The sequence below is a fragment of the Rhipicephalus microplus genome, chromosome 7 (assembly GCF_043290135.1).
Source record: "Rhipicephalus microplus isolate Deutch F79 chromosome 7, USDA_Rmic, whole genome shotgun sequence".
Classification (NCBI taxonomy): Eukaryota; Metazoa; Arthropoda; class Arachnida; order Ixodida; family Ixodidae; genus Rhipicephalus; species Rhipicephalus microplus.
Window position 1 is genome coordinate 35,899,922 of NC_134706.1, and position 16,957 is coordinate 35,916,878.

Sequence of the window (16,957 nt, forward strand, 5' to 3'; positions counted from 1 at the left end):
CTAAACGAAGCTCTTGCATTGGTGCCTCGATCGCATTTTGCTTCTCGGAGGGCACGAAAAGGCGTCGCTGAAATCTTCCTTGTGTTTGAGGGGCTCGTTGCACAGCGCCGCACCGTGTTGCGCCCCGCACTGCATGTAGCACAGCATCACGTAGAACAGCTGGCGTCCCGACAGGGGCACGCCGGGCAGCCTCTGTTCGTCGAAGGACGCCTCCGTCCTGAGCACCGCCAGCGCGACGTCTATTGCGGCGCCGGACGCCATGTGGAGGCCCACTCTTCGCTCCCATTCGGCGTCGGTCTCCCTCGGTCGCTGAAACAAAGTGCGACCCATAATGGGACTGATCGTGCCGTAAGCTTATCTTTACATCGCGAGAAAATAGTAGGACGTCTGAAGCTTCGCCTTCAAGATTTGATAGAGATGGCGTAATCTGGCCTGGTGCGAATTAGCTTCCGATGCTTCGATTCACGCCGCCCCGCCGCGGTGGTCTAGTGGCTGAAGTACTCGGCTGCTGACCCGCAGGTCGCGGGATCAAATCCCCGCTGTGGCGGCTGCATTTCCGATGGAAACGGAAATGTTGAAGGCCCGTGGGCTCAGATTTGGTTGCACGTTAAAGAACCCCAGGTGATCGACATTTCCGCAGCCCTCCGCTACGGCATCTCTCATAAATAAGGTGGTTTTGGGACGTTAAACCCCACATATCAATATCGGTTCATGCCTAAACCATGCCGTTAGGGAACGAACGACTGTGCGCGTAACACTGGTGATTTCATGGTACCACTGAATGCCTTGTGCAAGCGCACTTAGGGGGCCACTGGGCCACATTTATTCCCGTTCCGAATCAGCGAAACGTCCGACGCGCGTCCGTAGGGCAACACGCGAATCCACGCAGCTGTTCACAATTGTTTATGGTTCTGCTGCCGGTTACAATTAAGTATGTCTGATCACTTTGTAATCGGCGGGCCATCAAAACACTGAATCGTTGCCCAGTTCACATCTTTCGCCACCTGGCGCGAAGCGCTCGCGCCACGCTATACACGACGCGTTAAGGAGACTTATGCCGCTTAATAACATTCATATAGTGTTTCATTCCCAAACCACTTCGAACAAACATTGTCGCTCTGATAGATTGCCTGTGTGCCAACGCTGACGCCCTGGGTTCGATTCCCACTCAAGCCCAGAAATTTTTGTTATTCACTTTCTTGGAATATTTTCTCGCTTACAACCAACGACGCCGACACTGAATACCGAACGCACCCGCTATGCGTCTGTAAGGTATTACGTGCACAATTCTGATCCTGCATGTGGCTGATGACGACGACTTGTATAGCTAAGCACGTTGCAGTACGTGGGAAGCATAAAATCACACACTCGTTGCGTAATCAGCGTCACGGGATGAGTGGTTGTTATTTTACTCTTCTTCCTCGCTATACACCACAGATTGACGGCATTCCTTGCCCGATGTTGATTTATTTGATTGATCTGTGGGGTTTAACGTCCCAAAACCACCATACGATTGTGAGAAACGCCGTAGTAGTGGGCTCCGGACATTTCGACCATTTGGGTCCTTGCCCGATGCGACGCCTGTATGGAGTACTTTTGCCAATGAGATTCAAGCACCAGCATCGGTGTAGGTCGAAAACTACCAGAATGCAGGTAGCACGTGTTCGAATCCTATTTGATGCTGCGTATACTTTTGCGACTGCTTTTTCATGTCTGTGTCTATCGATTAGTTTTTTTTTATGTCTATCGGTTACGCCACCGACCGCGACTGGCGTTTAAGGACTACGCTAAAAAATACCGGGTTCCCAACATAGGTAGCGATATGCTATGCCTCTCCGTGTAACCTCAATTAAAGTCACGTTCAATTTCGTCTAATTTACTTAATCAAAATAAAAAACCACGTTTTAAAAGGCAACTAACTCCTTAATAAGTCACTGTGGAGAAGGTACACCAGCATATAAATACCATGACCTAGGTTTCGGTAGCGCGTACTCCATACTTGCCCGTTTTATCTAGGCCCTACAGATGTCGCCATTTATCCGAATGAAAAATTACCCCTACCATCGGCGGGATGCCAACCTTCGAATCACCAAACCCGATGTTCTGTGAATTGAATTACGACTGCGGGGGGGGGGGGGGGTGCTCGCTTGTCTGCTTTGTAGAGTATTTATGTGTGCTTAGGCCTAATCCCCGGTAGTTTTAGCCAGTGCCTCTCGCTGCCCTGTTTCGTGGCAGAGGGAGTGAGAAAAGACTTGATGGAACACAATGGGCTGGCCATTTGGTCTCGGTAGCTTTAGGTGACGGCTCGAAGTCCCTGGACTGGGTTGGCATCCCCGCCCCGCCGGACGGCCCTGAGTTGGTCGTTCAGCAGTAAAAAAAAATCACGTATCCCTACGAAGTGAATCATGAAAAGTGGGCAACGCTGAGCGTATCGTATCGGTAAGTAACCACACGTTACCCGACTGTTGCCCCACATATTGTAAAGTTAGTGGCATTGAGTGTATATAGAGATAAAAATTTTAATTATTTTTCCCTTTGCTGTCGTCTTAGGCGATTCAAGAAGAATTTAAAAATTGGCGCATTGGAGGATATGCCTCTAAAGTGAATCCAAGCACCGACCACCTTATACCGGTGGCGAGACATACCATTTCAATAAGGGTGATTTGTTGGGATAGAGTGCTCGAAATGTCCCATTGTGTTACGGGTTTCCCTGAAGAAATAAAGTATACATTTAAGGGCTCGTTTTCCTTGTTAGACACAATAATAATCAGATCTAACAGACATCAAGGCGCATTTTAGTAGCGATCACCTCATCAGTGCCCTTCTCTATGGTTTATTTTCGCCGGAAATAGCGATCTCTCACTTTACGCCCATGTCTAGGTTGAAGTCTATTGTGATACATTTCTTTGTGCCTCACATACGTTTCGACTATAGCAACGGTTCAATACCGGGATCACTATGGAAGACAAGGCAAGGTCCTCAGGAGCTTGGAGCCGCTCGCTGGACTACACTTCCTTTTAAACTATAAAAACCATGAATTTAATCTGATATCTGATCCCTTTTACAACAAACAGCGTCCGCATATTTTATCCTCTTTAATCGTTTTCTTATTGAGTGACCTTTGCCGCAGAAATTTCCACTGTTTAAGTGTGGCATGTCAGCTGGTCAAGGGCCACTAAAATCCATCGCTTGCCGTTCGTTGATCGCGGAAAAGGACCGAGCAGGTCAGCACCAACGACCTCAAACAGGGAACCTGGGGAGCTATGGGGTGAGGACTCGCTTGCTGGATTCCGTGCTGACCAGTTGTGCCCTCGCGATCTCCGACGTCAGCGTATCTCTGACCTACTGGGCTGGCCCTACGTCATCTCCTGACGCCGATCTCCGACGACAGCGCAGCTCTGAGCTACTGGACTTGCCCTACGTCATCTCCTGACGCCGACACGAGCTCTCGCAAGTGGTGCCCTGTCCTTGGACTCCTGTGACCGGGTTTCTATCTTTTCTATCTCTCCTACCCCCTTGATATGTCCTCGCTCGCTGTCCCAGTGCATCTCTCTCTCTCTCTCTCTCTACACCTTTATTGCTATTCTTTTAATCCCTCATCACCCCCATCTCTCGTGAGCTACTGCTGAGGTGTCGCACACTGATGCAGACAGTAACGGGGCTCATTTTTCTCTTCTTTTCCCTCTTATGGCCAAATCTCTCAGGAGCTTCGCCCCTAGAGCTCGCTCGACTTACGTCTTCGTACATTGCCGCGTAGAAGCAGCTTCGGAAGATATCTAGGGAATCGGTGCTGTGGCCCTCGTGACGAAGGTCGACGTAGCTGAAAATGGTGGCCTTGGCCACTTCGACGCCGAACGTGCCCAGGCGCACCGGCGCTGGCGCGGACACGTGGTACACGGGTGGCGCTAGTACGGAAGGCTTGAGGGTGTAGTCTAGCCGGTCGGGATAGGCGAAGAACGCGTACAGTTGGTCCCGCAGCATCCACGTATGAATCTGCGTACCGATGGCGTCCGCGTCTGTCTGACGGAGGGCGTTAGCAGCGTCTCGCACGTTCCTCACGAAGCTCACCTCCATGTCCGGAAAACGGGAGAACCTGTGACCAGCAATCGAAGCACCGACAACTTCAGAAACAGTGTGAAAGGTACAGAATTGCTTCTATTTTTTTGGCACGCTGTTTCCACTATGGTAGTTCGGTGCCTACAGAACCGGAAATTTCTCGAAAGGATCGTACAGTGCAGACCGAATAACATGCTGCTCGTCATGCTTTTGTACCCCCCACCCCCTTCATGTAATACTCTGAAAAGGGCCTTTAAGGGTAATTAAATGATGATGATGATGATGATGATGATGACGACAGTGTTTGATGACTTCGTAAGCCTTCAGTTCCTCAACAAAACGAAAACTTTTCATCGTTGTCAACACGAGGGATACTGAATATCATCACCTCTTGAAGGCGCCACCCATGACGGTGATCATGACATTACGGAAAATGAAAATTTCGTAGTTCACATGACTTAACGTCACGTTATGACGTCGTAGTCACGTCACATCCCCGCTTTGTGAAAGTTGGGTCGATCATGTAAGCAGTGCAAGACGAGGTGAGGTGAGAAAGGTTTGCAGCGCCTCAAATCCTGGAGGCATTGACACGACGACGTCGTTGCAGGTGATCGCGTGAGGTTAAATCATGTGAACTCCATACGATGGTCCCAGTTTGTGCCAATTCATGAGTTGACACGAAATCAGGTGAGGTGCACACGTAGCTTTTAGTCGCATCGATACTGCAGGCACTGCCATTGCATATTAGGCACAGAGGGAGGTTGGGGAGGCGGGAATAAATCCCTTCTTAAGCGGACCGCATAGCGCAGACCCGAACGTAGAACAAGAATAGTCCTAACTTACAACACTCCCCCATCGCAGATAGTGCTGGTACGTACGCACAGTGCCTAGAACTGCAAAAAGAAGAGTATTACAGGCTGCAGAAAAAAATGCCGAAGTACCACGCGAGACCTACACCGCAATTGTAGGCCCTTTGATAATGAAGGCTCCTTGTGCATGCCCCATTATTGTCTTATTCTATGTAAGGTTCTGCGCTTTGTATTATACTTGAGCGAGCACCAATGAACACGGTCAAAACTTGTTCCTTTTAAGATCAATACATCCACAGGCGTGCACATGTGGTTAAGAAGGGAGGCGCAGAAACAGCTCCATACATTGACATGATAGAAAGGGGGAACTGCGACGAACCATCACCACCTCCCCCCCCCCTCGTGAAGAGGAACCCCGCTCCCGCGTATCAATGCATCCACTAAGATGACGAAGACGACGGTTACCGCTTTCGAGTTGTCTCGCGTCAATGCAGAGGGAATATGCGAGATCTTTCTAACCTGGCCTCGAGGTCATGCGCACTGGCGATGTTCATGATGCTGAAGACTACGTCCATCTCAAACCAAGGGTAGGTGGCCCTGTCGAGGCTCTGGTACACGGTGCGACGCACGGCCCTGGCGATGCGTGCAGCGTCGGCGCGCACCGGTTCTGTGTATACGCTCGCCACGAACGGCACGAACAGGGCCACTCCCATGGTCGCTAAGGTGAAGGACAGGCACGCGCGCTGGTGTTGCGCCGCGACATGCTCGCCGTAGCCGTGGTAGTTTGCGATCAGTTGTCGGTTGGCGAACCACGAGGTGAACTGGACACACAGCCAGCCGATGACGAGCTCTACGACGGTCTCCTTCTGCGCGATCAGCTGCAGCGCCACCAGGAAATACTCCCGGTGGCTCGTCGAGATCGTGATCTGGATGTGTAGCACACGAAAGAAGGGTCTTTGTTGCCTTTAGGTGAGTTGACTGTTGGACAATCCGCATGTGTTTAGAATAACTGGTTAATGATTGATAGTACTTGGTACTCTACTATGGGAGCGCACTAGTCTGTCCCGTTGGCCTAGTGCTTATAGCACTAGGCCCGTGAACTGTTAGATAAAGCCTCTCTGGCTGAAGCTGTTGCAGTAATGTGTGTTTAGAAAAAAGTTTTTAACGATTTAGAGTAAGAGCTACTCTACTATGGAAGAACATAAAGCCGTGCCGTAGGTCTTGGTTATGTAAAAAACGCCCACGCATATCCATGAAATAAATTCTGATGATGGTGCGAAGCAGTATGCATCAGATTAGGTATTATGGCCTTCTGTTTTGTTCTGGTTAACAGCCTTTTATTTTGATGTTGTTAAATTTGTGTTCTGTCATGTGATTTGAGTGATGAGTGTAAATGTCGATGTATTTGCGGGGTTATATTTTGTATGTTCCGGTTAACAGCCTTTTGATAATTTTTTGTTCTTCACAGATGATCCGGTTTCTACGTTCGTTGTAGAGAGCCGGCGGTGGTTTATGGACGGAGGGACATTGTGCGGAGTTAAGGTACTTCGCTCCTAAATATTGGTCAGCTTCGCACAGCTGGCGCAAATCCCGAGAAAACAGGGAACCCAGTGGCATCCTTTTCATTTCCTCCTCCTCACCCTAGCTTACCTATGCCCCTTCCATGCCACACTTCACTATGCAATGATACGCTGTGCCGCTCACTTCCTTCTTCCTCACTATCACATCAGTCCTCCTCATGCTCGGTTTTAATTAGCATTCTCGCGCAATACTATAGAAGGCTATGTTGTGATTTCTCTCTGTCTCTCTCGCTCTCTCTCGCTCTCTGTTTCTTCCTATCTCTTCCGCTGTCACAGCTAGGCTACACTATTTCGTGCAAGATACACGCGCAGAAACAAACTGTCTATCAACTCCGGGATATAATGAGCAGCAGGCTACACTCCGCGAAAGCTGCCGAAAGAAATGTCGCGTTAAAATCTTTAAAGGTGAACGGCTGAACGTCTACACGAATAAAGTATAGCGAATCATGAAAATAAGTGTCCGTAGCATCAAATCGAAGTCTGCGTTCATCGTTAGCTCAAATACACAACGTATGCTACGCCGGTGAAGGGTTATAAAGTATATTGTTTTCAGTTGCTCGTGTCGCGTAGAAGCTACGACATTGTGTGCTGCAACTGGTGGACTGGACCTCCCTATAGGGAGGTCAGCCAAGGGGCTACCGGACATCTAGGAGCCCAGCTACGTTTGCTTATAGTGTTTCAAATAAGTTGTATCCGTTAATCCATTGGTCTGTGCTCGCCTATATGCATGCGTGTTCGATGTGCACACGATGTTATCGGAGGGTGTCATTGTGGTGTGCAAGGTAATCATATGCGGACATTATGCAGGATAACATTTTAATTGCAGCATATCTGAATAGTAAAGCTACAAACGTATCACTACTTCCGGATAAGTGATAAGTGTAACTATATAATCGCTATTACGGTAGTAAAGTTTCTAATTTGACAGCTTCTACTTTCGCTTGCTACATAGCTATTGAATACTAGATGAGAAGATGCACTTTTCCTCACGTGTGTAACGCCGCACGTACGTGCGTCCGTACGAACGTACCGCAACGCGTTCCCCTCACCGCAGAGGTTGTAGTGGTACCAAGTACAGGTCCCGGCACAGCTGCGTGTTACCGTCACGCTCCCCTCGCAGGTGCGCCGTGACATCACTCTCTCCCTCCCCCGCAGCACGCTCGCCGCAGCACCCGAAACTGCAGCTAGCTGCCGGCTCCTCCACCCGCAACACCCTTCAATCTCGCTTCACCCTCTCCACCTCTTTCAAAGCTCGACCGAACGTCCAATAAAAAAACACTCTTTCGGTTCATTTATCTGCGATGAAACGTACACGAAACCCAACCCGCCTCCCGTGTCCTTGAGTTTTAAAGAAACGCTCACCAAGTAAAGGTAAAAACTCACAAACGCGAAAATTCATGCGACAGCGAGGAGCGACGCGACGTAGATTGCCTTCGCGCGAACAGTCGCTAGAGCAGACAAACCTCATTCACGCGATGGCTTCGGCGAGCGAATTCCACCTTTGCTTGCACGAGGCCGTCTACTTGTACCAAGAAAATCGCGTAGTGAGCGGTATGCAATTTAAAAATAAGATATATTGTGGCGTAATAGAACGGAAAGTGTTTATTATTGCCTTGCAGCCCTTTTTTATGTGCACGTGCACAAACACTACGTTATTTCTTCGTTGTGCACGCGTGACTCGGGTGGAGAGGTGAGTGAGAGGAGGTGGCGATTTCGCAGCACATGAAGAGAACCGGCAGTACGTCAGTCATGTACATCCTGTTCCGGTGCTTTGAGCACAGCACTTCCGGGCGATGGGCGATGGTTTCCAAATCTGGAGAACCGAGTGATCGCGCGAAAACTACCACGCGACACGTCGCGCGAACGCCCTGTTTCGTCGCTCATAGCATCGCTCGTCGCTGTCACGTGCATTTTCGCGTTTATGAGGTTTGGCCTTAAACGCTACACCGTGTTTCGCTTCAAACCGTTCTTCTAGCACCCGTGTCGACGTCCTTTTTAGCCGGGTGAACGCCGTGCGCACCGCTGCTCCTTCGCATTCAATAGAACCCTTGTCAAAACGACAGCAACACTTGGCGGTGGCGTTCATGGTAAAGGAAGAAACTACCACAAAAGCGTGCATCCACCGGGCTCCGTTCTTTTATATTCCGCCTTCGTTATGGCAGCGGCATCCCACGCAATTCTACGCTGAAGTTGTAGCTGCGGTCACAGGAACGCTCTGTCGTCGACTTGATTATGTAAAACTCAACTATCCTGTCTGCATTTAGAGGCAGAAGGAAAAACATATCAATGTCTCACCCGGCCGTGGGGAAAACAGTTGCATGTAACGCCACTTGCATAACGAAGGCTGAATAGAAAAGAACCCGTAGCCCAGCGGACGCACGCTTTTCGTGGTTGTTTCTTCCTTTACCATGGACGCCACCGCCCAGTGTTGCCGTCGTTTTTGCAAGGGGTCTATCAGGGTTCCCATCGGGGAGTTGGTCCATACATTTTTTTGTGACATGTGCTAACTGCAGGTTGTAAGTATCAATATTTCTTCTAAAGGCGCAGCGCGCCTCTGTGTAAACACGTCCCCGCACCTCTTCGCTTCCGGTGAGGTCGTAGTGCCTCGCGATGGTAGTGGTCCACCGTTCCCACGTTCCGGATGTGTCGTAGGGGCTTCTTTCGAACACGTACGCTCGACGCGCCACGCTATACATCTGGAGAAGTGGTTCCAAGACCTCGGCCTCGAACCCAAGCATATCTTCGAAGGTGACGCCGTCTGTTACGCCGGCACCGTAGTGCGTGTACAGCGTCTCGAAGTAGTGTCGGTGGGCCGGCGACCCCGGCACGAGCCTTAGAACCGTCATCTTGAAGAGGTCGAGGCCTCGAGTAGGTTTCACAACGATCTGCAAAATAGAGAGAAAGTGGATGCTTGGTCGACGAGGTACGATGGACGAGAAATAGGAACAGCCCGAAATACAAAGCACTAGTATAGGCACCCGAAAATGCAGTTTACGAGATCTGATTGTAGCGCCAAAACACACAGCCAAGCGAGTAGGCGCAGCAAAAGCGAGCCTTCCAATGCGTAGCCTAGCGAGTAGACGCAGCAAAACCAAACTTGCACGTGCATATCATTTTCTTTTTTTAGTTGCGAGCAAGGAGGTCACGGCTGGTTAAGCGCCCAGGAAGCGTTCTTTAAAAACGTGCCAAAAAGGGCACTGACACTTCAGCGTGTCACTGTGTTCAGTGAGCGTTCCGTTCTTTAGTATCCCTGGTGGTCGGTACCAACAATGCCGAGGCGGCCCGAAGAGCTTCGTCGCGACCTCTCGTCTACTGTCGGGTGCCTATAGGAAAGCTCACGAAGTCGCTTATGCATTCACATGAAGGGCAGGTTTCACCATATTGATCTGACGAGCGGAGTGCACACACAGGGCGTTCATGACCACGTCTGCAAAATTTTTCAAACCTACGCCCCTGCGTAAATGGATCAAATTTTAAGTTTAACGCTGCTTGGCCTCCTTGCGGACGCACACCCACATATGAAGAGGAGACGTACAGGACGGGATGCAGGTCCGTCCTCTATGTAGATGTATCTGCTCTGACGTCGCCAACCGTAGCCCGTAACACTTCAATGATTATTTGGCACATGCGCAGTTTTTTTTAGTGGCGAAGCTCCTTATAGCGGCACCTGTTCATCCCTCGTAGTCGTAGTAGTAGTCGTAGAGTGTAACCAGTCTTACATTTTGACCTCCAAGGTGGTGCCGCTGAAAGATTTCTTCGTGCGTTGTTGAACAATAAAAAATTCGCAGCGTGCACGTTAACTAAAAACCAAATTCTCCCATCTCTCATTCCCCCTTAGCAGCCATTGGCATGTACATTGAGCACTATCCGACAAGAAAAGGTTGCTACGTTGTACTCGCTGGGCGTAACCTCCTTGGTTTTAGAAAGGTTGAGTAAGCGTTGGGCCGCAGTTCCATGAATACAGTGAACTAGTATATACCAATGAACTCGAGGTGGTTAATGGTGGGAAGTAGACACGAAGCGCAAGCCGAAAGAAAGTGTGCGTGTACCTCCTCTCGTTCAGTCCTTGGAATGTCCGCTGGATAGCGGTGCTTCTATATGAGGAATATATGATGAAACGATGCGACATGGTAGTACTTGGAGTGTTGAATAGGTGGACGAACGGACACACAGACAAATGCATGGACGAACTCACGGATGGCTGCACCGACGGATGGACGCATGGACGGACGCAGGGGCGGATGCATGGACGAACGCAGGGATGGACGCACAGATGGACGTGCGGACGCATGAACAGACGCACGCGCGGACGGGTGAATGGACGCGCGGACGGTCACACAGACGGACGCATGGACGGACGGAAGCAAGAACGAATGGACGAACGGATGCTTCGCTCCACTCTCCATCATTCACTCTGTGGATATGCTGCCATTTTTTTTAATTTGTTGCTCGGATAAATGACTAAAACTTGAGAGCAATATTAAAGCACACAGACGAAACATGTGCGTTTTTTTAATTTTTACTGCAAATCGCAGAGAGCCTATTCTGCCTCCGCTTCACATGCGTTCATATTCAGGCGCTTTGCGCATCGTGAAGAGGCAACCCCTTGCAATGAAACTACGTTTTCTACCGCGTTCCAGCACTCATCAGGCTCATCTGTCCTCCCACGTTTATCTAAATGTTCAAGCATGCAGCCCTGGCTGATAATACCGCTAGTCTCACGTCTATACAAGTGTCACACCTTACATGTTGGGATTGAAAGCCAAGCGATCGGCGAAGACACAGTCGGCTTAACTCGAAAGATGATGCGCGGCGCTGGGAACGCCGCCTCAATAAGCTTCACGCCGCAGCACCTCTCGCGTCTTGGGGGTGCGGGCTGGTTCGGGCACAGTATACCTTGTTTGAACATAGCGTGCCCATGCGTATGAGCCATACCATTCTCCCGCTCAAGTGCCGAAAAGAGCAGGGGAGGGAATATGCTTGCGAAGACTACACGGGACGAACAGAAGGGCTTCAAGCGTGCCACTTCACATCATGCATGGTTTCGCGGCGCTTCAAAACACTGTCTTTCTCAGCTTCTAATGAAACAGTTTGAAAAATTCTTGTGGCAGTCTACCTGGTCCGCCGAACCTTCAGTCCGCCCAGCGATAAGGTGGACAGGACGCAGGCGAACTGCACATGTGAACGTACCCTAAGCTCTCACTGTGTAGCAGACTACCCGAATGCACATGCTACATATATATGGAAGGTCAGGTGTATTGACGTCGCCACACTAACCCACAAGCTCTGGCAATGTATCAAAAACTCGGAAGGTGCTAACTCCGGAACCCTTCCGCAGCGGTGGGCCGCTGCCTTGCGCAGCCCCAACGACCAGCCTAGAGCCTTCCAGCAGGCACTAAGCAGGTCCTTTAAGTTCGCTCACCACCCTTGACACCGTCACCAGAATGTCTGCGAAACGAGCTCTGTAACGCTATCGCGTTAGATATATTACGTGCTACGTGACACCAGCTGCCAATACAAGATTGATCGTCCCTAGACGTCCTGGCGGCGAGCTGCGCGAGCTAATCACCACAGGTGGAAGTGCGCAAATACACACGATAAAATTAACTGAGGATGACCTGTGCCTGCTAGAAGGCAGGGTCTTCCAGCAGGCACTGAGCCTTCGCGTGCAAGGCCTAGAAGTCTCCGCGTGGGATATACCTAACTCCCGGTCAGCTAAAGTTCTGCCAGACTGCCTATAAAGCTGTTAGCAGCCAGAGCAATGCTCTATATTGAATGGGCAACAACTTCCAGTGCCTGACAAATTAATTATTCATTATTTCACCTGGTGAGGGGACCTTTAAGGCGACTCGCGGTTAAAAGCTGTTTTCCTTTGTCGATGTATCTGCAGTTACTGTATATGGTACCTTTAGATATGATGTAGAGGGAGCACATACTTAAGATATGTCGAGTGCACCTGCCACTCTTCGAAAACTTTTGAAGGGGAAGACTCTACGAATCTCCACAAGGTGCAGACGGAAGTCTTTTGAATCCATCGGGGCTCAGCAACATATATCCTACGTTGTACCGTAACGCTTGCCCGTGGTGCGACGGTTCGTCAACTTTATTTCACATCTCTTTAGACCAAGAGCGACAGAATCTGAACTCTTTTTTTAGACAACACCATTGTAGGAAGATCGGAGCAGTGGGAGGCGCTACTTGCGGTTCGGACCCAGAGGTGCAATTATAACTTGTGAGTCACGTTAGGCGAGCGGCGCAAGCCAGCGGAGCCCTGGACTTGGGTCCCCAACCACCATGCATGCTCCTGAATACATTTTGTACCCCTTCCCCTCCAAAAAAGTTTTGTTATTCTTCTTCTCCATTTAACGTAAAACTGCCTCCGAGCATGACGTCCAAGATTGTTCACCTGGCTTTGCATTGGCTCCGTGATTAGACAACTTTTTGAAAGCCACGACGCCGTGTAATGAGTCCAATGACCCCCATGATGTCTTGTTGCGTACGTCATAATGACGGCATGACAATGTCACAAATTTCGGCTACTTCTGATTCCGCCGTGGCATCAATGGTAACGTGAAACTTGTGGTGATTTATTCAACAATATTTTGCAACACTCGTTCGCGACATTGCGGGAGGCGAGACACCAATGGTTGAATTTCGCATTTGAGGAGGCTTCAAGGCATATCTCCCTAAAAAGAACACAGATAGCATCACTCATGCACTTACAAACGTCAACGGTGTCACACATATTATTCTTGTAGAAGAACTCTGGCTTTTGCGCTGTTTGTGTTTAAAGATAGGGCGAAAGAACCATAACTCGCATGGTCATTCCACAGCCGCTACATAACATCCACCTCGTCCCGATGACTGAGCCACCGGAGCGCAAAGGAAGACACGTTCGTTCAGTTTTGCCAAAACAACAAGAGCCGCATGGATTAAGCGGGAGGTTGAAAAATAGAACGCTTTTGGCTCTCGGCCAGCCTGGACACCATGGTGTCCGAGCAAGGAGCCTTAATTCTCCTGGCTCTTCGTATGGTGGCTGTGCACAGGCACCATACCACAGCCGAAGTTCTTGCTCTTTCGTCTCTGCCACACATGCATGGCCACTGCACTTCTCTTGATCTAAGTTACGTCTCGCTATCCACTGCATAGAAGTGTCACAGCTGCCTTCGATAGGGGCCTAGCCGCTGCGACAACGGCGTGCCGAGGAGTCAAGCCTTCTGTGCTTTCCGTCGTTGACACGCAGGCCAAAGTGATCAATTGTGCCTCGATTCGGATGACGCATCCCAAGGAGGTCTACCAAGTTGTCTATTAACTCACGACGCAAACGCCACCGTCAGGTTATTTAGGAGAGGCCGAGTAGCCCGGTAGATTGGTGAAATTCATGGAGGTGACAAAAACAGTGACAGCTCCACCACGGCCACTGTTTACTTGTGCTACTTTGCGAAATGAATAATTCGTGGGAAGTCAGCGCTGCACAAGGGTCACACCATGGTGCCTTGTTTAAGATGGTGCACCACCGTATAGACTTTCACGTTCTTTCAAGATGGTCGGTTATGGATCGCGTCGACATTCAACGGATTGTTGTTTACCAAACAACGAGAGAGGAAGAGTTGTGCCTAAAGTTTTTTATTGCGTGCTACAGCTCCGAACATTTCATTCTCTTAGCGCAACCTTGGTTCCTTTGAGCGCCATCTGAAACACACACTGAATCAGACGCACGCGCACATTCACACACACGTAAATGCGCGCGCGCGATTGGGAATGGCACGATGGAGGTGTTGTACCACTGTAGAACTGTCCCAATTAAAAAAATTGATAATCAGCTCCTAATTATAATTACAACGTCATGGTTTGAACGAGCGGGGACAAGGATACGATTACGATGCATGCCGCAGTAAAGAGGGCTCTATTCTTTTGAACCACCTGATATCGAGCGTGCACTGACAGCACACACTCTGTGGGTCTCTAGAATTCCATCTTCATCGAAATACGATCGAATTCGCGGTTGGGATGTAACGCATGACTTTAGGGTCAGAAGCCGAGCATCGTAGCCAATGTAACAATGCACGGAGGCTGACGATTTGATTGTTGCGGTACACAGTACGCAGGACAACGTATCCATCATGTCAATATTCTCGCATTCATAGCAACAGTGTTTTTAACCCACGCAGTGTTTACATTCTGTTTCAGCAAGACTCACTGACAAAACAAGTGGGTGCGCTCTACTGTTACATAGGGCGCATACCAACCAATCGACCTGCGGCCCTGGAGGAGTGCATGGCTGACGGACTTTTTTCACCATACATCATGAAGACACTATTCGAACATTTGAACTTCTAAAGCCTGTCTGATGACTAGGTCTTGCTTCTTTCAGGAGACGAGGTCTGGGGTTGGTTTATTTCACAGAGAAAGCTGCTGCAGGATCACAACAGCAACTGGTCTTGATGCCTAAGTTGTTCCCATAGAACTTTTAAGATCACACGGAAATTGCACCATAACCTTATTTGTGGCAGTCGAGTATTATACCGTAGAGCTGCGTCAGTGTTTGAAAATCTTTCACAAAAATATCCTATACAGGTGTCATATCGGGCAAGGAATCACACAAACACGTGTAATTTATCGTGGGAAAAGAGTAAAACACCAAGCAGGCCTCACACAATGCGAAATGCTCAATGAGTGGATCGTCCAATGCTTCCAGCTCATTACGAAATGCACAGCCATAGCTCCACAGCCGTATTTACGATGGGCTCTATAGACTATTCTACCGAGGTGTTTTAGTGCTGCCATGCTTTGCTGTTCGCCTTTGTGTTTCGCGTCCTTAACAAATAATTGAACAGTGTTGCAGTAGACGCATACACATGAAAGCAGCTTGGTCGGTGCATACGGCGTTTCATGGCCTCATTTATTCACGCCGCAATACACCAAACAAGAAATCATTGACTTCACAGCCCAAGATGGCGGCACCCATGTCAAATAGCCTGTGGAAATGCTGCTTCTCCAGCTTTCACTGTGGCTATATGGCGTGTTTTATAACAAAGTCGTTCCGTCTCACTCTTTCTCGCTGGTAACGGCCTCCACGTACCTCAAACGAATAATCGCCGACTTTCTCGGCTTCAAACTCGAAGAAGCACGGCCAGCCCCAATTGTCGTTCAGCTCAAGCATGGTGCTCACCACGTCCACCGAGGCGGCGTCGCGATTGGCCGGGTGTTGAGGCCAGTGCAGGTTGACCTCGCGCAGGTGGCCGCGGATGCGAGGCACGTAGTCCGTGTCTTGGGTCAAGACGTCGTCGCAGGTCTTGAAGAGACGCGCCGCCTTCTGCGCCACAGTCTGGCTTTCAGCCGGGATCTCCTCGTTCCTGCCGAAAAAAGTATGAACGGTAAACCGCAAAAGTTCGCGAACCACGCGAGCACGTGCCAAACTATGGGGAGCCTTCATGTGCGCACCGCCATGATACTAGATGCCGCGACACCACGGGGTAGACAGCCTTGCTGTAGAAGGACCCATACCTGGCGGTTTCGATGACGGTAGCGAGAAAGCGCTCGTTGATACGATTGCGCACCGACGTCCGGTTGCTCGCTGCCCTGCCGCACACGAAGCGGTAAAAGTCTTGACACGGACCCACCGACCAGTCCATGGATTCGCCAAGCAGCTGCACGCGAACAGAATGTCAGTCCTAAGCGAGGCGTACGGGTGGAATGTTTTTTACACGACTGATCGATATCGCCGCAGTGCACGCGCGTTTCTTGTTTCAATTTCGCACACACCCACAACTATGTAAGCAATGCTCGGCGCAGACCAAGTTTCAAATGCTTCGCGATTGTAGTAGACCATGCAGTTTGTTGAGCACAGGACGCGAACAATCCAGCCTATTCCAGCGCTTCCGCGACCACCAGAAATAAGGCTGGGAAGTCTAATGCGTTATGTAAAAAAGAAGGCGCATCTCAACGATGATAAGTTTGATCGACGGCAGATGCTCTGATTGCCGATATCAGTGCACAGGGTGGATTGCTTGCTGTAGTTTACCCTTCCGTTTACGGGCCCCAAGTACAGCGAAATAAAGCGTCTCGTCACTGCTGCCTTTGTCAACGCCATGATCCCGTAACAATATGCAGGCACACGTGGTCAACTATGCGTGCACTGAAGGGCACGTGATGAAAAACCCGAAGAGGTCACAGTGAAATACATTGGTTTTTAACGAGACAATCAAAAGCTTGAACAATTACCGAACAAAGAAAACACGTCTGCTCAAACATTTTTGACATCGCTCAACAATGCCCACATCAGCGATCAACGCCAGTGGTTACAAAAAGAAAGCGCTGCTATTTTTGTTGCGAAACATTGCACTAAACTTGGTCCATTACAAACTAAAAACGATTGTCGGCATTTGCGCCCCCAAAGCACGATATGATAAACTTAGATGACGTAGTGGAGGGCTCGTGAGTTTGTGACCAGTTGGCACTGTTTAACCTGCAGCTATACCTAAGTGCACTGCCCTTTAGCTTCGATTCAAT

General features: G+C 49.7%; 1 protein-coding gene across 1 annotated transcript in view; it reads right to left on the reverse strand.

Annotated features, from left to right (window-relative positions):
• LOC142767745 (neprilysin-1-like) overlaps positions 1-16,332 on the reverse strand; it is a 35,096-nt gene extending 18,764 nt beyond the window's left edge. The window contains exons 1-6 of the mRNA XM_075869973.1: positions 15,953-16,332; positions 15,528-15,801; positions 9,022-9,330; positions 5,385-5,791; positions 3,736-4,093; positions 114-309 (exon numbers count right to left, since the gene is read on the reverse strand). Of these exons, the coding sequence (XP_075726088.1) occupies positions 114-309; positions 3,736-4,093; positions 5,385-5,791; positions 9,022-9,330; positions 15,528-15,801; positions 15,953-16,080 (1,672 nt within the window). The 5' untranslated portion in view covers positions 16,081-16,332. The remainder of the gene's footprint in view (positions 1-113; positions 310-3,735; positions 4,094-5,384; positions 5,792-9,021; positions 9,331-15,527; positions 15,802-15,952) is intronic.
• Positions 16,333-16,957: the final 625 nt, after the last annotated feature.